Source organism: Poecilia formosa, unplaced genomic scaffold, assembly GCF_000485575.1.
Source record: "Poecilia formosa unplaced genomic scaffold, Poecilia_formosa-5.1.2 Scaffold377, whole genome shotgun sequence".
Taxonomy (NCBI): domain Eukaryota; kingdom Metazoa; phylum Chordata; class Actinopteri; order Cyprinodontiformes; family Poeciliidae; genus Poecilia; species Poecilia formosa.
This window is the reverse complement of record NW_006800316.1, coordinates 337,643-362,661: the sequence shown is the minus strand read 5'-3', so window position 1 is coordinate 362,661 and position 25,019 is coordinate 337,643. Positions and strand designations below refer to the sequence as shown.

Here is a 25,019-nt window from a genome sequence, read left to right as displayed (position 1 = left end):
CATTTGATACGTTGCTTGTCAATCGCCATAAGAAAAAGAAGAAGAAAAGTCTGTATGCTTCTCCAACACATCTGCACATGCGCACTGCACAGCTGATTGTTGACGTAACACATGTTGACATATGGTTTAATATGGCTTCCAGCGCCTGGTCCGAAAGAATACTGCAGCTCCTTCGGCGAATGAACAACTTTTATTCAGCAGGTATTCAAGTGAAGCGCCACACATTCACTTCTACGACACGGGTCCGTTTTTAAAGAGCTGTGTTCACAGGTTCCAGTAGGTCCAGCTGCTTCAGGTTTGAGATAGACGGATCCCAGGTTGGCTGGATTCCTCCCCATGTAGCCTCACTGCTCACGCCATACACGGACGTGTTCCTTCCGCCACAAAAGGGCGCTGTTTCCCTCTGTCCCAGCCTCGACTGCTACGAGAAGAGGTCAGAGGCGGTGAATGATGTTGTAGAGGCCCTCAGACATGAGAGCTCTCTGATCTGCCTCAGAGGATGGAGGGATGAGGTCAGACTTCACACACCTTGATTATTATTGCAGTTGCACGTGAGGATTTTATAATCACTATTTTATAAACTGGAATAAAACAAGAAATAACTAAGTTGTTTCTTAGTTACAAGTACATGTGGAATGATAATTGATATGATCTGTGATGACTTTCACCTGTCTAAAATATAAAAAATCCAAATGTCCATTTGAAACCAGAAATGTATGCAACCTATTTTTTTTCCCCACATGGTCCAATTTTAAATCAGAGTAAACTTTTAGGTCAGACAGAATTGCCCGTACCATTTATATTTGCATATTATTGGAATAATGTGAGAACTATCTTTAAATAGATAAGTTTGCATATACTTCCTCTGTATTTAGTAGAATTGCTTTTTAAACTGAATGACTTTGGTCAAACATTTCTGAGTTAAAAAATGTTTAAAGTTGACAGGAAATTTGAAAATATCATTTGATAATTATGTATTATTGAAAGATTGGAAGATTAATACCCGAACACCAACTATAAAGAAAAAAAAAACTTAAATAAATAAGCAATGCTAAGCAGGCTGCAAGTAAAGCCTGGTGGCCCGCCAGGCTTGTAATACGCTGGGGAAAACCCTGGGTGTATTGAGGAATTGCATTATGGCTTTTCTGTTGCTTTTGGAGTAATAGCTTTGTCTTCTATGAGCGCCTGTTTAGTCTATGTCAGTACAGGACTTTTTCACACCAAAACATGTTTATTTTTAGGACACAATCTCATCTTATTATCTTGGCATTTAGCAAACACACTGGCTCATCCTATGTGACCTTAAACAGGAAAGTCTTAGTTTGATTCACCTTATAACACAATCAAATCTAAAGCAGTCATATTTTTCAGAGGTACAGTGTGAAACCGAGATTCTGTGACGCGCCTCTGATGTGGATGGAAAGAGCAGCCACAAGTACGTTTCAGCACACCAAGGTTTAGACCCTGCAGCTGCTGCATGACCTGACTGCGCTCTTGTTCTGCAGGTCTTTTTGGTGTTAAACGGTATGGAGTTCATATTAATGGATACACCGTGAATGGCAGCGGGGAGATCAGCATGTGGCTAGCCCGACGGTCCATCACCAAGCAGACCTATCCTGGACTGCTGGACAACATGGTGGGTGCAGAAGGAGACTTAAAAGGCAATCAATATGGCTGGATCCAAAAGCTTGTCAATATTTAAGTCATATTAAGTAATAATAACTAAGTCCTAATGCTAAATCCAGAGCCAAAGTTTGAAGATGAGGGGATTTGACTTGAATAGTGACGGTTATGGTCTTGATTATTTTGTCTTGGAAAAAATAAGTAGCTCAAATTTGGGAAATTTATTTTATCCCAACCTAAACTCAACATTTCTGTACCAACTCCTGAAAAATAATTCTAACACGCCACAGACTCACAATGGAAATATTTCAGTTACTAACTAAGATCTTGCATAGAGATAAAGAGACTTTAGAATTTCATTAATAAGCCGTTTTCCTCTCGTTCAATTTCTACTGAATAGTCTCTTCGTATCTTTTCCCAGGCGGCTGGTGGTCTGGCTGCTGATGTTGGAATCAAACACACTCTGATTAAAGAGTGTGCGGAGGAAGCTTGTATCCCAGCAGACATCGCTGCGAAGGCGTGTCCAGTATCGACTGTAAGGTCAGCTTTAATCTCCAAGTAATCCCAGAAAAAAAATTGTTAAAGGAGTAGCTATGTCTAAATGTTGGATCATTACTGATTATTGGCAGTAAACTAGAGGAGTTATCAGTTCATGTCATCATCCCTTTGACTGATTTCCCCAATAAAAACTAAAGAAGAGTCCTTAATTTTGGGTGAGTGATGATCGGCCAAAACACAAAAAACTGATCTTATTCACCTCCACAAAGGTCTGAAGATCAGCCGCTGACAGTGAGAGGGGCTGACTGACAGAGGTCACATCTGCACATGCGTGGGTGAACTACAGTGACCCCATTTTTGCAAACTTAGTCACTATATTTAGTGACTTTTACAAAACAATCTGCATGGGCCAAAATACAAATTGGGAGCTGAAGCTTTTTAAAGATTGGTGATCAGCTAGAAGACTGCATTCAAAGTGCTTTACACTCCAGTCCCATTCATACTCAAAAACACACACTCACACCAATGTGCAGTGGGCAACCTGGTGTCTTTCTGAGAGAAAAACATGTTTGCCTGTTTACATGCAAATCCTGAATATAGCTGAATTAATTGACTTGATTAAACTATTCTGGGTCAGTTTGATTACATCATAGCATTGAGAAACACATCCTGTATTCCTGCCAGGATTTCTCCCTTTTTTATCATCCAAGTAGCTTACTTCCATGAAGGTTCCCACACATTTAAAATCTCCCTCTCTTTTGACTGGAATGCCCACGGCAGCTACACCTATGAGGATGAGGAGGGGGTGTTCCCAGAGAGCCAGTTTGTCTTCGATTTAGAACTTCCTCTGGACTTTGTGCCCTCCGTAGGCGATGGAGAAGTTCAGGATTTCTACCTGCTGCCCATAGAGAAGGTCAGGTCTTCAATTTACCAGCGTTCCCAGAGTTCCCAGATCCTCTTCAGCTCACTTTGTCTTGTTTCAGGTGAAGGGACTGCTGGCCACTGATGACTTCAAGCCCAACTCTGCCATGGTCATCCTGGACTTTCTCATTCGACACTCGCTCATCGAGCCGGACACAGGTTTGTGGCTGTTAATGGCAGCTGCGATGAATGAAACCAGCCACATATTTGACACATGACGATGCTTCTCATTTCAGAACCGTACTATCAGGAGTTTGTAACAGGACTCCATCAAACATTGTAGACCAACGATGCAGTTTTCACGTCAACCGTAAATGCAGAAGCCATCTTGGATTCCAGTAACCGAGAGCCGAGCATTTAGAGGAGTTGGTCACTTGACAACAGCAGACTGGGCGTGAGAACTGGGACGGATCCGGCCTACCTCAACTCTCAGAAGTCTTTCGTACAAAGAGAAAATATCAGATGGGTTCTAGTTAGAATTTTACTGGACAATCTCAGTGCTCAAAGATGTTTATATAATGGGTGAAAGCTGTATTGAAGTTGGGATTTTGCTCATTATTTAAGGGATTCTTCCAAATCTGTACGACAAGGAATTAAAGGTGGAACGCTTAGGTGCAGAACCTAACCTGAGGAAGATCTCCTATGGACCAGACTTCACCCAGCTCCCCTTTCTCCTCCTCAGCCTTTTCTTCTTGTCATCTCTTAAAGCACTCCTCATCTCTGAAATGACTCGTCCTTCTTTTCAGACAGCCTTCTTAAGTTACTGTAAATCATAAATGTTTAACATTATCTGAATGAAATGAGCTCCTGTTTTTTGTTTTTTTGGTTCCAGCTGTTTAAAAGCCAGGTGTTTGTTGTTTTTAAGACTATAGATGTGTGATAAGCATAGTCAACAAGGTCTTCCAGTAACGTAAACCAGGTACATCTTCACATTTCCTGTCAATACAGAATTTTTTAATACAGAACCATGGCAGCCTGCTGGTGAACTGCCTCAGTGCCCCATCACCAGGCTTAGCAAGTTTTATGAGGGAATCTCTGTATTGCAATGAGCTGCTTCACAACAATTGTTTGATAGCCTATTAAATATGGATGCACAAACATGAAAATTGGGGCTGATAACTGATATTTACCAATATCACAGATTTAAAGTATTTCCTTTCAATTTTGACACTGTAAAGGCAATCACGCCACTTTCATTCTCTACTTCAAAACTGGATCAAACCTGTTGCCTCCTCTCAACATGGATATTCTGTAAGGCACAGGGACAAATGGGTGGAAAATATTTATAGAAAAATATTTTACTTCATATTTGTACATCTTTTCAGGTCTTTGTTTTTTGCCAGTTTGTCATGTTTGGATGTAAACGAATAATGTGGTCTTCACTTAAATCGCTGGAAAACAGGAACTGGTAATAACTAGACCACTTCAGCTGATTTCCCACATCTTGATCCGCTTTTTATGACAGAGCTCTGTTACCGTTTCAGAAAACATTAATATCTTTGACTGTGAAGCACTTCACTTGAAATCGTCTTGTTGACAAATCAAACGAGAACCAGCCGCAGCGCCTTTCTCTGTTGACTTTATTTCCTTTAAAATACATTAAAATCTGCAGAAGTTTCAAGAAAGGTTTTGTGTATAAAGGAACAACTGTCTTACAAATCCCTCAGGAGCTGTGTGCAATTCAGAATGTTTCCAGAGTGTACACAACACTGACCTAATTTTTAATATTTGTGCAAAGTACAAGGTAAGCCAGTAGAATATCACATAGAGTAACAGAAAACCCAAGAGGCGGCGAGTTAGCTTGCAGACAGGAAACACGTAAGCTGAAATTAAAAAGATCAACTTTAAATAACGGGAGAACGACAAAGTAGATGAGTTTCAGCAATTCAGCAGAATCTGTCACTGAACAGCAGGAGTCACATCAGTGCAACACGATCCTGAGAAACACCAACAGGGTTTTTTTTTTTGTTTGTCTGTTTGTTTGTTTGTTTGTTTGCCCGTTTCTGGGTTTGTCAAAGTTGAAAGTCGTTCTGTTGCAAATGAAAAGCCTACAAAGGTAACAACTAAGTGATTCGACAAACAGCCCTGCTTCTGCAGAATGCAACAGCCGACTGTGGAGACAGATTTTACCGAAAGCACCGAGACAACATGGGAGGAGACCAGAGAGCGTGGAGAGCTCTGCCTCTCCGGCTCATCTTAAAACTGCTCCCAACGTCTTAATATTCCATTCAATTTAGTTCTCAAGCAAAATAAACGGGTTAATACACGAGTTAGATGATATTTGCCATTTTTAGACATCTTTAAATACAGAAAAAGAAGCGGAGGAGTATTCAAAAAGCTGTCACTACACAGTTCAGAGTATGTGCTTACTAGTTTTGATATATCTAGAATTATTTCTCCTTTTCCAGAAAATATACACATAGAAATATCTCAGTAATAACTAAAAGATATATGCGTGTGTGACTTTCATTTGGAGAATTTGGGGGTTTATAATTGACTCTGAAACACAGGCTTGCATGGTATCTAGGGACAATTCTAGCTGAATAACTGAATGTGATTCTGCACTAAACAACATAACGGCTGAACTAAGAGCTGTGTGTTTACACAGGAACAAAACAAAAAGATCATTTAAAAAATATGTTTTTACAGGAATAAAAACATATTTTTATTCCTGTAGAGTGACTGTGTAGCCGAGATCATTTCAACTAACTGAATTAACATGGTTATGTGTTGAAGCCCAAACGCAAAGCCAGCAAATACAGTTTTATAAAACAGAAATTCAGGCCCAAATAAAGAAACCTAGAGAATACGAAATGAACCCATACAGATCAGGTGGGAGTATTATGGTGACCTACTTTATAGATGCTTTATGTCATATTAAGATACTTTCTTTCAAAAAAAAAACTTAGCCAAATAAAATCAGAAACAATCTGAGATGTTCCCCTCTCTGTGTTCTTTTATATTCTCTTTTATGTTTATGGTGAATTTATATCTAAACATGTAGCCTTACGTTCATAATTCTCCCTTTCTTTTTTCTTTTTCTTTTTTTTTTTTAAATCTTGGTTAATTTTTCCCTTTGGCTGACATCGACATATTTTTGACTCATCTCAGTTAGAGCAAATGAAGTCTGCCTGCTCTGGTGACAAAGCAGACCCAGGAGCAATGCTTGGCCTTTCCCTTCCCACCACGGACTCTGCAGTGGACTCTCTATAGCAGAGCGCAGCCACTCTTCCTGCCTCTTTTCTTGGCCTGCAGCGCCGCTCTGGTGGCCATCTCAAAAACATCCCTCACACCATCTTTTGTCTTGGCTGAGCACTCCAGGTAACCAGAGGCATTGATCCGGTTTGACATGTCCCTGCCCTCCTCCGTCTTCACTGGTTCCTGGTTGGATAAAACATGAAGAAGAAAAACAAAAATTTGATTCAGTCAAAGCAAAAAGAATCAAAGTATTAAGTTACTTGGCACACTGCAGTTACCAGTATTTAGGAAACCATTTTTAGGGAGTTTTCACCTGTTAATTGCAAATGTGTTTCATGTTCAGCTGGTATGGTTCACTTTCACACTGCACTTTGTCAAACAAACCAGCCCCTCTGAAAAGCCTTTTGCACCCCTGCTGCACTAAAGTCCACTGAAGGAAACAACATGAAAACCTCTGAAGAAAGCAAACACCGAGCGCAACTTCTACCGTCATGAAACGTAAAGAGAAATTTAGTAGCGTTGGATTTTAGCAGTTGGAGTTTTTCTTTTTTTTCCCTTGGGTAAAATACCATGAGCCATTTCCCCTGCTAGCGCGAGGCGTTTGTTTTGGTTGTATTTACCCACAATGCCCCTCACTTCCTGTAGTTAGCTTCCTAATTTTGGAGTGGTCTTTGATCCACTTTCATCCACATATGCATTTGGCCAGAGTTTAGCTCTGTTGTTCCTCATCAGAGGTTAATTGTTCATTCACACCTCCTCAAATGAACCGAACTTTCTAGACTTTAAGGTGGACTAAACACAACTGGTGTGAACACACACTTAGTGCCATGTTTGTTTATTAAACACCCTAATTCTGACCTGGAATCCTTTGAGCATTAGAAAAGCTAAGGTCTACTAAAAGGTGTACAGTGTCGGCATATACAGACGTGGGTGAACGAAATGAACAAAAGGCTCCAAATGGCTTTGGAATACCTTAAAATTGTAGACAATAAGTTATAATGTACTGAAAATTAACCAACAAAATAAACAAAATAATTATAAAACAACAAACTAATAAAAAAAAGATAACTAATGAAACCAGCTTGGACAAAAATGATGGCACCTGGAATCGCTGCAATCAAACAACCTCTACTGCTTCCAGAGAGACTTGTGCCCCCGTCCACATGAACTCTGAGCCACTCCTCATCGACAAACTGCTTCAGCTGTCTCAGGTCTGAAGACGGCATGTTCAGATTCTTTGACAGATGTTCAACAGGATTTACATCAGGGTTCACAGACGGATAATTCAGAACAGTCCAATGTTTTTGGTCTCATCCGTTCTTAGTTGTTTCTAGCTGTGTGTTTGTGGTCATTATCCTGATGGAATACCCATGACCTGTGACCTGTGACTGAGACCAAGCTTTCTGACACCAGGCCACACATTTCTCTCTGCGGAGTTTTCCTTGGTCTTGAGATTTCATTGCACCCTGCAGATTCAAGACACCCTGTGGCAGCAAAGCAGCCCCAGAGCATAACCAAGCCTACTCCATGTTTCAGAGCAGGGGCTATTTTTTTGGTAATATCTGTGAACACAGAGCTGATATCTTGCCAAGAAACTCCTGTTTTATCTAATCTGTCCAAAGGACTTTCTACCAAAAGCTTTGTGGCAAATTCCAGCCTGGCTTTTTGATCATTTGCTTTCCTACCCAGTCGTCTCCCATGAAGTCTACTTTGGCTCGAGAAACAGATGCTGCCATCTGACACTGATGTAGCCACGCTTTGGAGTCGATCTTTACTTTCTTTAGAGGCGGGCAGTTCATCGTGCTTTAAGCCATTAAAGTAAAACATACATTTTAAATACTGTTCATTTCATTCGGAGAGTTGTGGAGCTACGATTTGTAGACTTTTGTCTGGTTTCTCCCTTTCCAGTGGCGTACTCTACACCAGGCAAGCACATAATGTGACTCCACACTTCAACTCTGCACTGTGTGTGTAGTGTCACAATTTTGTTCATGTGGTATTTTCTCTTTTGTATGAAATTACTTCAATAATCCATGACACATAGTGTGAAATGTTTTTGTTGCTGCGTTTCGATTGAACGGCGATGTGTTGTTTGAACCGTTCCCACCGAGTAGAACACATTTGAAATTTGGACAAGCAGAAGCTTTATGAAGTGAAAGCTTCACCGACCTGTTTCATCTTGGCCAGCTCTCTGCGGGTGTGCTCATCGTTCCGCAGATCTTTTTTATTTCCCACCAGGATTATGGGCACGTTGGGACAGAAATGCTTCACCTCTGGAGTCCATTTCTCGGGAATATTCTCTACGTGAGGAGCAAGGAGAATTGCGGTTTACTTGGAGCGGAGAAATCCAGGAAACAAACGAGTTGAGAAGTCATACCTAAGCTGTCGGGGCTGTCGATGGAGAAGCACATGAGAATGACGTCTGTGTCTGGATATGAGAGAGGTCTGAGACGGTCGTAATCCTCCTGACCTGCAGTGTCCCACAGAGCGAGCTCCACCTGAGACAACACAACAAACACAGCTGTCTGAGTAAAGCTCTGTTGAACATTTCAGGAAAAACTAGTCCAAGCCTTGGGTTTGAAGACAGACACTGGTTGTTTAAATCAAGAAGCATGCCTCTTTAGGCCCTTTAAATCATACTTACTTATCTGGGATCTGGGTATTTTGTACACCTTGTGATCAGAGAACAGAGATCCTCCATGTCTTCATCATGACCTTAAAAGTGTTTTGTCTGATCTGAGCGATATGTCAATTACCCGAGTCTAACGCAGATTAATTGATTGCTGAACATGCAAGATTTCATGGGACATGAGTTTTTAAAAGTAGGGCAGTGCGCACTGTTTGGTCTGGGAGAGCATGAGGAGGACAAAGAAGTTTAGGGCTGGCTGCTGCAGGTGGGCTTTAAATCATTCGAAATAACTTGTTTTTCATTTTTTATTATGATGTGCTTACTCATACGCTTACATATGCCTCTATTGCATGACCTCTTCTGCAGCTGTCAAGAACTGCAGAAGGATGTTAATCACCCACAGATTCAATCCAGGTGTGGCAGAAGGGAAACACCTGAAACACGTAAGGCAGGTGAAACACTGAACTAAACCTGCTAACGACTGATTCAGTCTGTTGATTCTTGGATTGGTAACTGGTTAAACTGAACTATTACTACTTTTGTGGAATCTTTATCATCATTTCTGAATGAATTTAATCATCAGCTTATTTGGAAATGTTTGTGGTTAATGGAAGATTGAACCAGTTATTTGACGGAAGTTTATTATGTATATATTGTAAATAATGTTTCCAACTACAATACAAAACACCTTTTGCTCTATTTTTCTGTCTCTGGTGTGTTAAATCAGCTCTGATCCTCACTGAGTTTTATCTTCTGATAAACCTCTCTTTATTTTAAATATTGATTCCCTCACTTTAACATGAGTGCAGCATGATAAATGCTACACTACGCTGGAGCTTGATAGGTAAATGTACTTGTATATGTCAACTAACATTGAGATACAAATTCATGAATAGTCATTAGCGTGTCCTTATTAATTTAACTATGAGTGTACATGGGGAATCCTACGGTTTGTGTGTTTGTTCTCAGACTTATAACCAGTACACTATTTAATATTTTATTGTGTTTCAAAACTTTTCAAATGTTTTTTATCGTCTTTCTAACCAGCTCAAACCAGCGCCTTCCTCCCTCTTATTTTTGTGTTTTTCACCTGCTGCTCAGCAGTTTGACCCAAAGCTGAGTGTTGAGACTTCAGTGAAACTATAAAGAAGTGGCTTCATTACGTGCCAGAACGGGAGGAAGGCATCAAGGAACCAAAGTGACGCCAACCAGAGTCAATCTTGGGTTACCCAAACTGGTACCGTTTCCCTGGTTCATACAGTACAATGGGGAATTATTGAGGAGCATGCTCAAGTTTCACTCAAGATTAGAGCCAGTAAAGAGGAATACAGGAAGAAGCTGGTCCAACAAAACAATATCACAGATGTGTGGTCAGGGATGAAGAAGATCACAGGTTTCAAGAACAAAGAGGATCGGCAGGATGGAAGTCTGGACAGACCCAACGATAGGGACACCCATCGGTCCTCTATGACTGGACCTGTTGTCCTGATATCCCACATAATGAAGGTGCTAAAAATAATGAAGGTATTTATGCTTCGAGTTGATGCATAAATCCCTGAGGGTTAACCTGGACAACAGACCAGATTGGAGACGCAATGATGAAGTCATCTACAAGAAAGGACAAACATCTACAGCACCCTCCTTGTGGAAACGTGCATGTTATGAGTAATAACAACGTTTCATTTCTCTTTGGGATAAATCGAGTATCTTTTGAATTGAAAATATATGAACGCCGTCGTACTTTATCAAATCATTAGCTCACCTGTTTGCCATCCACCTCGATGTCTGCCACGTAGTTCTCAAACACAGTGGGAACGTAGACCTCAGGGAACTGATCTTTGCTGAACACTATGAGCAGACATGTCTTCCCACAGGCTCCGTCACCCACTATCACCAGTTTCTTTCTAATCGCAGCCATCTGGTAAGACCACAAGACAAACGTGACTGTGATCACCAAGTTCAGGATGGTTTACAGCAAAGTGGGAATGTACAAGACAGATTACGTGTATTACAAATATAGAAAATGAATCTGATGATTATCAAATCATTTTTGTGTTAACATAAAATGTACTGACATTCTGTCTTGTTATATATCTAGTATGTAAGCAGTCATATTTTTATTTATTCTTTAAATCTTCATCAATAATTCTGCACACTGAAATATAATTTTCAGCTCCCACTCATTTGGATTATCATTTGCGGATATCAGCAGTGTGTCTAAAATATTTGAAGGTAGCTGAACAAGTCTGGAGCTACCGCTTGTGCTCCAACTGACTGATCTGTGACTAAAAAATAGCTTTTTATTTTTGCTATTGTGTAGTTTGGAGTCTTTCCACTGATAACTAAGCGCAGCCAGGATGTCGGTCGTTATTGGGGTTTATCCCCATTCTTGTTAACATATTATTACAGAAATTGACATAGAGACTTTTGCACAGAAGTGATTTTGAAGTAGGAAAACAATACAATCATTTCAATTAGAAATCTTAATTTAAAGTCATATTGTACTCATGTTGTACAACAATTATTAGTTGAACAATAGATTTGTAACTACATGTAACCAGCGATAAAAAAAAAAATACATTTTTAATTTTTTTTTCTTCCAAAGTAAATCGTGATCAACATATCTTTAAAAATCAGATTTTATTTTTTCTTATCTTAAAACGGGCTCAGTTCAGTGGCAGTTTCTCTGTGCATGAAAATACACAAGATGTTTTCCGGAATGAACTGAGCTGGTATGTCTTACATGGATACTGAAACATGTTTTTAACCGGTCAAGTCATTTTGCGCAACAGAAAATGCAGCAGTCTGCCATGTAGTGAGACCTTCCTCAGTCGTCTTTTGTCTCTATAGTCAAAGACAGCTGGGATTTTAATAAAAAGTTCAATCCGACCTGAATGCGACTATGACGTTCAGTACTATTTCTGTGTTCTTTACGGAAGTGTCAGGCAATCACAAGAAGCTAACTGTTAGCCTGTTAACTTTGGGTAGTTGTTCGGCAGAAGCTGGCCTTTTCCTGAAGTGAAAACAAACTCATTTAAAAGCGTCTGACTCTAGCTGCTGTTCTGGTGTACAAAGCGCCCGAGTAAAGAGTGGTTCTGGTCAATAAATTATGAGAAGTTCGATGGTTTTAGGTGAGATACTTGCCTTTCTGTAGTTTTCCTGTTGGACACAATAGTCCCGCCCCGGTGATGCGTAATCAAATTCCCTGCCCACAATTTAGTCTTCCACCCAATGGGACGCCGATAAATCTAGACTGACAGGTAAACTGACCATCCAGAGGCATGGATTCTGATCATCAAGTTTTCCGTAAGCTAACAAAACTTTATTTTGTTTTACTTTATCCTATTCTAATTTTCACTCGTCAGTTTTTCCACCTGCCTACTAATACGTTAGGTAATTTTTTACTGCTTGAAAACAACAACAAAAAGCACTAAAGTTGCTATATTGAGTTGGTAAATCACTGCTGGATTGTACAAAAATGCAAAAAAATTGCACAAACTTGGTTGAATTAAGCGATTTGTTACAGTCTGACTGTTCTGAATGTAAACGCAGCTTGATTGTGTACAATAGAATTAGATTTCAACTGAACCTCAACAAGATTTAATTTATATTTTTGAGTTTTTTGTGTAGTTCTCCGGGTTGATTCCTAGACCCGTGATAAGAAATCCAACCCACTGATACATGAACAGCTTTCCATTAATCTCATGGCAGTGCCAGCCATGTGTTTTTTCTTTCCAAGTTCAAGTAAAATTTGCTGGACCTCAGACTTGTGTGGCATCATGTGAAGTTGCCTTTAGGATCAAGTCACAGAATAAAGTTTCACCATTCTCTCAAAGTGAAATCTTTAGGACATTTACACACTGGTCACTCTTTTATTTAGCTTCCTCAATCCTTCGTTCAGACTGTTATAAAGATGAAAAGTGCCATGGTTATTTAAGTTAAACTGAAAACCATGAGAACTGTTGAAGTAAACCCATTTTTCCTCCTGTGCACCACCCAGGTCCGTTTACCACAACAATTCTTACATTATTATATTCTATTTATATTATTGCTGTGTATTATGATTATGTATTATATGTACAAAATGTTAGTTATTTGGCTTTTGGGGGAAATTTCAGGATGAACCTAACATGCACAATAACCTCAAAAAGGTGAATTTAAAGTTACTTTTTATCGCACATGTCCAACTGTTCAGTGTGTCGGTACTTTTTTGCACAACTTGCTCTTTAACAAAGAGGTTAACAACAAAAGTCACGAGTGTTTGATCTATGAATCGCCCATAAATTTCCTGGTTCAATCAGAATCGGTGTTAAGACAGTCCTCATCATGCTGTTCACATTTTGACACAATGAGACAAAGGCAACACCTAACAACTGATTAACAGTAGCTCAACGTTGCGAGGCATCAGACAGGATGTTCTCAGAGGGAAGTGGCCTCTGAGCTCAGAATGTCACAAAGTGTCATCAGCAGGTTGCAACAGAGACACAGAGAAAATGGAAGAGTTACAGAAAAGCATAGAAGTGGATTTTCTTTGGCTGAATGGAGTCATCATCTGTCGGGTTTCATTGTGAGCAGTAGCTTGCAAAGCTGGATGATAAACGGCAGCCAACTTCAGGTGCATTTAAGGGAGGTCAGAGGTATCCAAACCATTCAACCTGTTTACATCATCACTGTCTGCATCCTAGACAAACTGCAACATATCCTTGATCACACCACCAGACACGAGCGTCATCGTTTTGCATGACGTACTAATCAGCCATGCAAGATTTACTGATCAGTTAATCCAAAGTTCCCTTATGGTGAAATACTTCGACTTTTTTAACTGAGCATTTATGGTTGACAGGGGACCAATGGGCCTCAGTGTTGTGTTGTGTTGTGTTGTGTTGTGTTGTGTGTTGACCAGGAATGATGGCTATCATCAATGTTGGAGACATCAAGGAGAGCGTTATGCTATGTTTCTTTCCAATGACTGATTGTTGGAAAGAAATGACGTCAGATGAGCCTTTAGTGGTCGTAGTGTAACCATACGGGAAGGTGTATCTAGTCAAAACAGACCTATCCAATACTTTTTGAATGTTAGTGTCAATCCCACACTTTCTGAATAATATCATTAACCCGGTCATTGTGCCCCTGCATGAACAACACAGGCCTAATTTTGTCTTCATGGACCAGAATGGTTCCAGTTCAATACAATCGCCTCATTAGGGTTCGGCACATGTAGTCTGGGGGTACCTCAAATGGAGTGGTCCACATTTTCTACAGATCCAAATCCCTTTAGAAAGCCTCTGGGATCAGCTGAGTTGCTGTTTAGAGGCTTGTAACTTTGTACCCCAGAACTTAATGATCTGCAATTTGCCCTTTAAATTTAAATTAAAAAAATACTTTATTGATCCCAAAGAGAAACTAAATGTTTAATCTGAGTTCTTCAGAGTTACTGTAGATAAGGATGACTGTTGTCAGGAAAGATCTCTTGTAGCGATCTGTGTTAATCAAGAATAGACTGACTTGTGAACAGAATGAGATGCTGTTGTCAAGCTGTAATTGATTGTACATGACACGTTATTGAGACATTGTTGTGGCATGCCAACCCCGATGCTTGGCTTTTGTTTCAATACACAATCTGATCTCTCCATCCTGGCCATATACACATCTTGTATATTATTTTATTCTATTGTACAACATGTTAACTGAAGGACATCATCTTTTCGTCATTCCCTCAGTTTGTACTGCTCTACCACTAAAATAATCCAATGAAAGTAACAATATCAAGTTGAACTTATAAAGTTTAGCAAAGCAGTGGAGCTTCTAATCAGTTTAACAGTAAAAGTGATAGTAATTCTTACTTTAGAAGAAATTAAAATGAACGTTTTTGTAATTTCTTCTGTGGTGCACTATAGTAAGAAAGTTATGAATGATCAGTTGCATAAAGTTATTTAAATTTGTTAGTTGTCTGAGAAAATGTAGTCAGTTTTATAGAAAAAAAAAATCATCGCTTAAAATATGATTCAAAGACTCTAGATGGCAGTTTTATTTTTATTCTTTGCCGTCTCTTATTGAGAAAATATGTTTATATAAACAAGTATTTCAGTGAAAGTTGGCTGGACCTATGACGTTTTGTGCGTGGAATTCTCTACGTAATACGTTTTTGTATAAACCAATGAGCATCGAGTTGATGACTTACGCTGACAGCCATTGGCTGGTTTGAAATGGACCGGTCTTTTTAAACGTTAACCTCTCAGCCCGACGGTTGCGTTTTAATACAGTGATACTGAGGAATAGATCAACACGGTGAGTTCTTCGGATCGTTTCTGAGAATGAATAAGTTATCTTAATATAGTTTTGGGATATTCTTACCAGTTTGACGCTTGCTCCAATGGCCCGGTTACAATTAGGCGGTACTTTGAGTTGAATTTTTTGAATATTGGGGACATGTTACGTTTTGGGGTATTTTGCTAGCATGTTTTGGTAACCGGGGGAGGGGAGAGAAGCTGACATGTAAAGTTGTTTATCGTTATTTATTAACTCGGTCTAATAATTTTCCATTAAGGCTGACGAAGCGCTATTGAATTGAACTGTTTTAGAGTAGCTGTTGGAGAGAAGTGATTATGGCCGACACAGACTCTGGGGAGACTTCTGGGCGCTACGACTTTGACGCCCCGTCTCATGTTGTGGACTTCAAGGAGCTTTTAGATGCAGAAACCGACGACCATTGGTTTGGTAAGTGTCTACGAAACTCCTGAATCCAGCATCGATTCTAATTTAGCTCTCTGTTTACGTTTGGAAACCCTTTGTTGCTTTGTTTCTATAATTTGCCACTTCCTGTTTCAGCTGAAATGGGTGGTGGAGATGCTAAACATTTTAAATCCAACTTCTTTAAATTGGATAAAACTTTCCTATGCAGAGGGAGGGTTTTCAGAAACGTGATGCCGTCTGCATTGTCTTGAACATTCAAACACGTTTCCTAGATAAGTGGACGGATTCAAAGGAGACAATTTAAAACTCTAAACATTCTAACTCTAATGTTGTACAAGATCCATAATCTGTCAGCAGAGTGGTGTGTATATATACAAAAGCTGTTAATTTTGGATACATGTGGTGTTGCTGCTGCTTCAGTGTTGTGGTGGCTTTAGGGCAGATTCGGGGGAGGGGGTTTCGTTGGGCCTGGCTAATTTTTCTTCCAAGCAACCACACTACCTTTTTAAGTGACTCCTTCTGTAAGGAGTCACTTGTTTCTGTTCAGGAGAACTTGATGGAAAGAAAAAATACAATTTAGGTCGTCTGTCTTGTCGAGAAAAAAAATCTGACCTTAAAGCATATTAACTAACTTTCCTGAGGAACATGTGTGATTTAACTTTATTTTTATTTTTTCAGTGGTCCTAATCCTCCTCCATATCTTGCAGAGATAACTTGTTCCCATTTTCGTATAATTGTTCTTGCTGATAATGATTAACAATGGATAATTTTGTCGACTATTCTGTTGATTAGTCAGCTAAAAAATTGCTACATTCTGTAGATTTTATTTAAAAATTTAAGATTATTTATGTTTGCAAGCACTTGTATCAGTGCAAACTTTTCTATTGAGGTATGATGATTTTTAGAATTAAGTAGATTGTATTGTTTTTATGTTATGTTATATGTAACAGACCTCTTGTAAATTAGACAATGAGTCTCAAGAGATTTTTCTGAGTAAATGAAGGATTAATTTACAAAATGTCAATAAAATACAAATGAACAACTCAATTCCCTTTTCTGAATAAGAAAATGAGCATTTTATTTCCTGCATTCCTCCAGCATGTACTTGATCATTAGTAGCAAAGGATGCATCTACAGTAAATGCTTAAGTAAACTGTTTCTGTGCAACATCAAATACAGTGTTGGACTGAGGTTGTGATTATGTATATAACAACTGATAACTGGACAGCACAAGATGGGAGAGTTTTACAGAATTTGAACCAAGTGAAGGTAAAACTGCCACACAAGGAGTCCTGGGTAGAAACTATTTACAGTGTTTTTTATTTTTTTTTATTTTCTGCATTAAATACCAAATGTCTTTTGGCTTAATTACTGTTGAGTATGTTCTTTCAGAAAACGGTTGTATTTTAGAGTTTGTATTTTCTAGTTAACAACTAATTGATTTCTAAATTAGTTGATGATTTTCATCATTTATGTTTAATCTGATTAATTGTTGGAGCCCCAATTTCTCTAGTCATAGCAGAATCCTCCCCACTAAAAAGTGAGGTGAAGTAAAAGCTGTGGCTAATTCTTGTCTTTATGCAAGAGGGGGTTTTTGTGTGTGTGTGTGTGTGTGAGGGAGGTTTTACAAATCTTAACTCCACTTCACTGTAACACTCTTTGGACTGTCTTGAACAGACACACGTGCTGACGGACCAGGTCCTCAACTTCTCACCCCTGCAAGACCAGACCAGCAGTTCATGGAGGCTGATCGTTCTGGAGCTTATGGGGATAAAGTTGAGAAAGATGTGGAATCTGGTCAGTGCTTCTGTACGCTTGTCAACAAGATTAGAATTGTATCAGTAGGAATAAAAGATCTCTAAAGGCTGAATGGAAACGTATGAGTGATCGCTTTGTTTCAGGTCAAAGCCAAGCTAAATGTGTCTCGTCAAACATGGTCGGCTCCAAGGAGACCCAAAAATCAGGCCAGGCGAAGAGAGAGCCTGTCAAAGAACGCAGGTACAGTTTATTCAGGAATTTTTAGTAAAGGATTATTGTGTGTTGTGTTTGTGTTACATATAGCGTTAAAGATCGAAACTGTGACCTGCATTATATTTCAGGATTTCAAAACGTAAAGAGATGAGCTGCAGTTCAGCTGCTCCTCCTTTAAAGAAACCAAAAGGGTAAGAAAACACCTGAAATTATTACATTTTCCTAAAAAGAAAATCTCAAATGACCAACAAACCTTTATTTTTATTTTTCTGAGTAAGTTTTATTCTTCTTAGTTTCTTTGACTCTTTCATGTATTCTTGAGAAATCCTTTTATCTCCATTGGAACCACTCAGCTGTGCAAAATGTCTGGATGAACCTAGTGCTGCCTTCCAGACATGGCTCCTCCTCTGATCTGCAGTTTCTAAGATTGAGCCTCACAGAGCAACCCTCACACTCGGCTCTTTTAGACTAGTGGCAGCAATTAACAAACACCTGATGGAATGTTGTATCTGCTGCATTACACAAACTACAAGCTGTCCATTTAAATAACAGGCTGAATATACAACAGTCAGGAACGTTTACTTTGTCCACACAGGCTGAGCAGCTCTGAGGAGCTGGAGTTGGAACGCATCAGGAGCCTGCAGAGGGAAGTCGCTCTGCATCGCAGGAAAAACGAGGCCAGCTACAAAGCTGCTCTGGCTGGCAGTGAGTAAAGACGACTCTATGCTGCAACGGACAACAAGTGTTTGAGAAATTTCAACAGCCTCTCTTTTCAGATCCTCCACCAAAGAAGATGTTGACGTCTGTAACTGTGCCTAAAGACTTCCGCTTCAACACAGACTCCCGCATTAAAGCACCTGCCTCATCAAATGCCTCGCAGAAGGAGGTGGATTTCATCAGTCAGCTACGACAGCCCTCCTCCCCTGTGAGTGACCCCTCCCACACACACACATCAATGCATACACATCTGATTGCTTCAGAACATCGTCCTGTTCTGAAGCAGGACATCCAAGTTAGCAGAAGTCGGAGGACAGAAGTGCAGACCTGTTGGCTTATCACCTGAGATTGTTCTTTGATTGAAGTCATTGTATTGGGGCTACAAGCTGACAACACACTTCAACTGATTTGTTAATGTTCGTTTTTAAAGGCCAAGGCGAGGAAAGGAGCCACGGTGCCCAAACCGTTCAACCTGTCAGCAGGCCACAAAAACTGTAAGGAGGGGCCTGGTGTCTATGTTTCAATGGCTCAGCAGATAGAGCAGTTCCAGAAGAGGACCCCCACCCGTTACCATCTGCGCAGCCGCAGGACTCAAGAGAGAGGTGAAGCAACTTCAGTGGTGTGTCTGTAGTCTGAAGCTTGGAGCTGAGATGTTCTTGATGCTTTCATGTTAGTTGGAAACCTGCTCCTCACTTACTGTGCTCCAATATTGTTGGAGATGGAACCTGTTTCCATGCCAATGGCTGGAGCCATCATCTAAAAAGTCATTAGTGGTTCACATCTTAAGCTTAGGATCTTTTTAAAAGGAAATGAATGATGGTTCAGACAGAGTTGACCTGGGGGTTGAGACTGGATATAAAATGTATATATATTTTTTGTTTAAAGTCAGATTTAAGATTTTTCATGCTTACAAATGGCAGAAAATGTCTTCAGAAAGCAACTTTTATTCCAATCATTCCTTCTGTGAGTTGACCCGAGTTCAATGGATGGATGTTTTGGGAAACCTTGACCTTTTCTATTGAGAGATGTTAAAATATTCTCGTGAACTCTACCTTGTGTCAAGTTTTGGGTGTGGTTACACCCCAATGCTGGTCAAGGTAGAGCCAGCGCCAATCTCCAGGGATCACTGGATGTGAGGTGGGGTACGCCCTGGAAAGATTAGCAGTCCATCACAGGGTGACATGCAGAACTAACGATACACTTACACCTGAGGGGCAATTTAGAACCACCAGATGACCTAACCCTTTCACTGTGGGAGGAATCCCATGCATTCTTTGGGAGAGCATGGCAACCCTATAGAGAGAAACCACAAGCTAGGATTTGAACTCAGAACTGTCTTGGTGCAAGCCAGCAGTTCAAAACAAAATACTAATGGAAACACTAATCCTAGACTCATTGATTTATTGTCCAGTCCCATTTCCATCAATCTAGCAATATAAATGACAATAGACATGCGATCAATATCAATGGATAATAAATCGGGTAGAATATTCAATAATATTGAACTCTGAACCAGAACCTCACGGTATTTTGGAGTGTAGGCAGAGGAATGGTGTTAACTGCTCAACTTCTCACAACCATCTTAGCAAGGTGGGTGGCATCACTCACTATTTGGTTACCTAGCAACAATATGTTGAGTAACTTGTACAGCAGCATTTTCAGAACATTTTAACAGTGTGCCTCATAACTGCTTCAAAATGATAAAAAAACATTGTGGTGTGAAAGAAGATGAGAACAGGCGCTTGAGAGGAAACTGTTAAAACAGGAAAGGTCACATCATCAGTTTGGCAGTAATTCAGATGCGCAAAACCAAAAACGAATTGTCGGCTGACATGAAACCCTTGTACTGCCATTCGTTTTTCCACCATGTCAACCAACTCTAGATGGAAATATTGTCATTTCTTGGGTTTTGAGTCTTTCCTGGACTTGTCTCAGGGCCGTCTCCGCTGAAGGGTCAGCACCTGCACCTCACCCAGCCTCACTCCCCCCAGCTGATGACCCGACAGAGAAGCCGCCAACCTTCTGTGAAGAGCAGTGCAGAGCTGGAGGCAGAAGAGCTGGAGAAACTTCAGAAGTAAGAACCCGTCTCTAAAGAGCTCATCATTAGAGCTGGAAGTTCTGTAAGGCGTTAAGCTCCTCTCACAACGTCGTGTGTTCAGGTTTAAAATCAAAGCCCTGGAGCTGAACAAGAAGATTTTGGAAGGCCCCGAGGAGCTGAGGAAGCCAGCGGTGAAGGAGCCCACAGTACCTGAAGGATTTGAGCTGGAGATAGAGAAACGACTTCAGGAGAGACAGATGAACAAGAAGTCGCAGGATGGGGAGAAGCCTCACAGTTTCAAAGCAAACCCCCTGCCCAAGAAGGTCCTGGATGGTGTCGTGGTGAGTCCCTCCAGAGGATTCATCTGGAACAGTCTTGTCTTCAGAACTTCAAACCATTATAAGCGTCTATAAAGCAGACATTCTCCTGTGGGCAGGGCTTACCTGAGAAGAAGGTAATGTATCCGACTGTACCAGAGTCTCCAGCATTTGCCCTGAAGAAGAGGGTTCGTATGGAGCGCAAGGTTGAGGAGGTAAGGAAGGACTCTCCCTTTTCTGGGTCTCCTGTTACTCTGTCACTTCAGTTTGGTGACCTTGTTGTTGTGTTCAGGTAAAGCCACCCTCACCGGTCAAAGCCGTCTCCGTCCCCCACTTTGGGGTTCCATTCCAGCCGCAGCTCCCCGAGAGCCACCAGGTGGAGGTGTGTCCCTTCTCATTTGAGCAGAGGGACAAGGAGAGACAGGCTCTTAAGGAGAAGAGGCTGGCAGAGTTGCAAAACGAAGAGGTGGGGTTTCATTAATCCAGAACTGGAAATGTCGCCCTTCAGAGTCCATACAGCTCATGGTGTGTCTGCGCTGCTTCCAGGTGCCCCACTTCAAGGCCCAGCCACTGCCAGACTTCAACGCAGTGGTCCTCCCTGAGAAGAAGAAGCTGGAGCCCACCAAGCCCGAACCCTTCAGGCTCCACATCGACGAGCGAGGAGCAGGCAGACACAGGCAGTGGGAGCAGATGGTAGGACTGGCCACCTATGGCTGACTGTGCTTGAGACTTGTGGCAGAGTCTCCTAGCCGACTGACTTGTCCTGTGTCCTGCAGGTGAAGGAGGAGCAGAAGCAGCAGGAGGAGGCGTCTACGTTCAAAGCCAGGCCCAACACAGTCACTTACAAAGAACCGTTTCGACCTAAGAAGGAGAACCGGACGTTAGTGGGTAAGACTGCAAACCAGCCTGTAGTGAAATGATGCTGATGACTAGGGCTTGTAGTTCAACTACAACAGCTGCTGACTTGGCATTACTTTAACTGACTACGAGAGGTCCTATTGCTAAGCTAATTCTGGGCACCTCCTGAGAAAACATTGATTCTTCCACAGTGGTGGAGCCCTTCCAGTTGGCCACAGAGCGCAGAGCCCAAGAGTGGCAGGAGTACGAGCGTCTAATTGGTGAAAAAGAGGTGCTGAGGGCGCGCATGGAGGCAGAGCAGAGGCTGGAGGAAGAGCAGAGGGAGAGGGAGGAGATTGCCAGGCTGCGACAAGAACAGGTGAGCTTCTGTCTAGGTGACATATTTTGTTGATTCAAACTGGGAATTTTTTTTTTAATTATTTTTAAATAAGACTTTCACAAACATTTGCAAACTGGGTTCCAGTTCATTCACTGTCATTGATTCTGTTCTACTTAAGAACAGAAACTGGAGTTAACACAAGTGTGCACATCAAAAATGCAATATGTTGATCCCCCACTAGGAGAGATCTCTGTCATGCTTCAAACTGATCTGGTTCTAACTGTAGGAATCATTGAAGATTAAATCTGCCTTTGAACCACTTTACCATGTGACGTTTCCTCCTGCCTTCAGGTCCACAAAGCTCAGCCCATCAGACACTATAAACCTGTCGCCGTGAAGAAGAGTGACGTTCCTCTCACAGTCCCAGAATCGCCAAACTTCTCCAAACGCTTCCGGTAACAAGCAGCAAGATCCCTTTTTACAGCAACATTCTCAACAAATGTGTTTTCAGTTTTTAACTGTTGCAATGAGGCGACTGAAAACCGCTTTTGTTTATAGTTCTACTTGATCTCAGCTTCAGCTGGTGATTAATTTTTCTCTCATATCTTGACTTTCTAGTGAGTTTCTTGGTAAATTTTTTTTCTTTTTTTTTAGGTTTTTGAAGGGTGGGCATAAACTTCCACATGTAGTACATTCCTGTAATAAAACTTTTATTTGAAATCCTAGCCTGCGTCACTGACTCCAGAACACAAAACTGGCAAAAAATGATCTGGTGTTCCATCTCAACATTCTTGTGTGGCTTCTCACAATTATGCAAATGACTATGCATTAAACACGTGACTATAATTCAGCCTTTACTCTTCTCAGGCTCAAAACAAACAGTGCTGAGTTCAATTTGGCGTCAAGACATGTTGCTGTCCAGCAACAAACCTGTAACAGCCATACAGTTCACATCTGTTTGTTTGTGGTACAAAATTCAGACTGTGGTCCCAGGTCAAGAAGCCTAATAAATAAATCAAGTACTCTTCATGTTTTGCATATTTCCCTAATATAAGATGCTTGATTAGTTCAACAGCTTATTAATCAGTCATCAGTTGAACTTGTGTGCTTGAAGCAGGGAAAGATCTAAAACATGCAGGGCAGTGTGCCTTCCTGGCTGAAGTTGGGAAATGCTACTTTATGCTACATATTACTTAAAATGCAAGAAAGCTGAATTAAATGCGGCTTGAATTTAGCAGTCTGACAACTGAAGGGTAAAAACTGAGTCTGGTGCTCTTGCTCTGGATGCTCCTCCGCCCTTTCCCTGAGGGAAGGGGTTGGAAGAGGATGGGTGGAGTCCTATAAAGTGGAGAAGGAAAAAGGTGCACTAGCCACAACCATGAGAGGATAGTCTAGCAAAGAATTTGCACAAGAACTAAGGGGAGCTTCACAAGGAGAAGCCTGAGGCTGCAGTACAAACATTAAGAGCCTCTACGCCTAAATGATTTGTATTTTATTTGGGAAATTGGAGTCTGAAAGAAGAGTAGAGAGAATTGACGTTGCTTGAAGTTTCCATAACCAGTGATGGTTTGGGCTGTCATCTCCTGGTTCTGGTTCTCTCATTCAGTCGGTTTTTCCCCACAGACCGTCTCTAACAGGTCAATGCCATAGTTGCACTAACTCAGTATAGTCCTTCTTTTTTATGAAAACATTGTGTGTGTGTGTGTGTGTGTGTGTGTTCTATAAAAACTGATTCTGATTTCAACTGTAAGCTGCAGTCTTACAAGAAATAAAGTCTAGGAATATTTCACTTTGTGCAGTGAACCTATACAAATGTCCCTTTGTGAAATAAGTGAAAATGCTTGTTTGTATTTTTTTTTTTTTTTGTTAAAAATAAATTAAAAAAATAAAAAGCTTTAGGTGTTCTGGCATTTCTGGAGTAATTTTGTATGTCCTACAAAGGTTCACAGCCATTCTGTCTTCATTTGTAAAAAAAAAAAAATAATAAAATCCATTGTTTTTGCTGAGGTTTACTGGAGCATTCCAGGGCCAAATGCATTGGTAACCCTGAGCAAACTGATGAGTTGAAAACAAAAAAAACTAGTGGTAGAATTCCTTCAGAACAGGGTGAGGCTTTGTCATCATGGAAAACCTCTGATTTAATAAGGCAGAATTACTTTTTCCACATCACCAGGTTTGTTTTGGAAAGCTTTTATTCCCCTCACTACATGTACTAATGTTGGCATAAATAACACCAGTATGAATATTTGACTCTATCTTTTAAGGTTGATGCTTTTAAGAGGAAAGTGAGCAGCCTGAAACGCATGTTTTGCTTCCCCGCTTTATTCTAGTTGTCTTCAAATCTCTCCCATAAAACACATTCAACCTTTTAATGAGACACAAAGTGTTACAGATCATTTCCATACTGCAGCTCTGACTCCAAACATCTGCAAGGAGGCAGGTAGTCCAGCTGTTTCACATCTAACATATAAAAAAATAAATAAACTTACTTTGGAGTACTTCAGTAAAACAGCTAGGATACAGAAAAAGGCACTGGTGATTTAAGCAGCTGCAGTTTAAAGCAAAGCTCAACATCAAACTAAATGCATCTAAAAAAAAATAAGCAAGAAGGGTTTTCTCCTGAGAGAATCTGATTGTGATCCATAAACCCAGACATACTTCACCTCCTGCTGTGAGCTATTGTTGCTATCAAGATCAACATCAGAGAGGATGATCAGTTACTTGAAAGGAGAACAAAATTATTCGTTAAATCCACTCCAAGCTGGAGCCTCGGTGGTCCCTGGAGAATCAATGATAAATCTTCAGTTTAAAATTGGATATCTGCTTCTATCTAATCACTGATTGTAAACTCCTGCATTACAGCGGCCTACAACTCCCAGGATGCACGTGGACTGGTAACATTTGTTCCATTTACTTTTACAACTTTGAGGAAGAACTGGGAATGACATCATTTTATGGGTTGCAGTATGAAGTCAGGACATGTAATACTATTATCATTATATTACTCGAATATGGTCATGAAATATCCATCATTGCAATTATTTCTGGGACAATGTGTTGTCCAGGAAATTTGTTATTGCAACAGGCCTATATGCAATACTGCAGTTGACCACAAGGGACAGCCTCTTGTCTCAAAATACTGTAACTCTTTATTTGAAGGGGGTTGAATAAGACTGTCATGACACTGTCATAAACATGACATAACACCTGTCATGAACATGAATAAGCCTTCATGAA

At 40.5% G+C, this 25,019-nt stretch overlaps 3 protein-coding genes across 6 annotated transcripts; 2 read left to right on the top strand and 1 right to left on the bottom strand.

Annotated features, from left to right (window-relative positions):
- The first annotated feature begins 62 nt into the window (after positions 1-62).
- Positions 63-5,658, top strand: tpk2 (thiamin pyrophosphokinase 2). The gene is made up of 8 exons (XM_007575455.2): positions 63-201; positions 271-512; positions 1,372-1,435; positions 1,506-1,636; positions 2,045-2,163; positions 2,902-3,034; positions 3,105-3,201; positions 3,279-5,658. The coding sequence occupies exons 1-8, from the start codon at positions 78-80 to the stop codon at positions 3,323-3,325; spliced, it is 957 nt and encodes a 318-aa protein (XP_007575517.2). The 5' UTR covers positions 63-77; the 3' UTR covers positions 3,326-5,658.
- On the bottom strand, positions 5,017-12,106 carry LOC103154239 (rho-related GTP-binding protein RhoA-C). 2 transcript variants are annotated; one of them, XM_007575454.2, is made up of 5 exons: positions 12,014-12,106; positions 10,632-10,787; positions 8,618-8,738; positions 8,410-8,540; positions 5,017-6,423 (listed from the first exon to the last, which is right to left on the bottom strand). In XM_007575454.2, the coding sequence occupies exons 2-5, from the start codon at positions 10,785-10,787 to the stop codon at positions 6,250-6,252; spliced, it is 582 nt and encodes a 193-aa protein (XP_007575516.1). In that variant the 5' UTR covers positions 12,014-12,106; the 3' UTR covers positions 5,017-6,249. The 2 variants fall into 2 exon arrangements, with proteins under 2 accessions (XP_007575516.1, XP_016518042.1); XM_016662556.1 differs by lacking the exons at positions 10,632-10,787; positions 12,014-12,106 and adding an exon at positions 8,885-8,982.
- A 2,946-nt stretch (positions 12,107-15,052) lies between these two features.
- tpx2 (TPX2 microtubule nucleation factor) lies at positions 15,053-23,645 on the top strand. 3 transcript variants are annotated; one of them, XM_007575450.2, is made up of 17 exons: positions 15,053-15,157; positions 15,451-15,586; positions 17,240-17,359; positions 17,464-17,560; positions 17,662-17,724; positions 18,129-18,238; positions 18,310-18,458; positions 18,681-18,852; positions 20,186-20,324; positions 20,410-20,629; positions 20,725-20,820; positions 20,898-21,071; positions 21,152-21,298; positions 21,382-21,493; positions 21,655-21,821; positions 22,134-22,237; positions 22,437-23,645. In XM_007575450.2, exons 2-17 carry the CDS (start codon positions 15,475-15,477, stop codon positions 22,498-22,500), a joined length of 2,046 nt encoding a protein of 681 aa, XP_007575512.1. In that variant the 5' UTR covers positions 15,053-15,157; positions 15,451-15,474; the 3' UTR covers positions 22,501-23,645. The 3 variants fall into 3 exon arrangements, with proteins under 3 accessions (XP_007575512.1, XP_007575515.1, XP_007575514.1); XM_007575452.2 differs by having other exon boundaries at positions 15,071-15,157; positions 15,456-15,586; XM_007575453.2 differs by having other exon boundaries at positions 22,134-22,507.
- Positions 23,646-25,019: the final 1,374 nt, after the last annotated feature.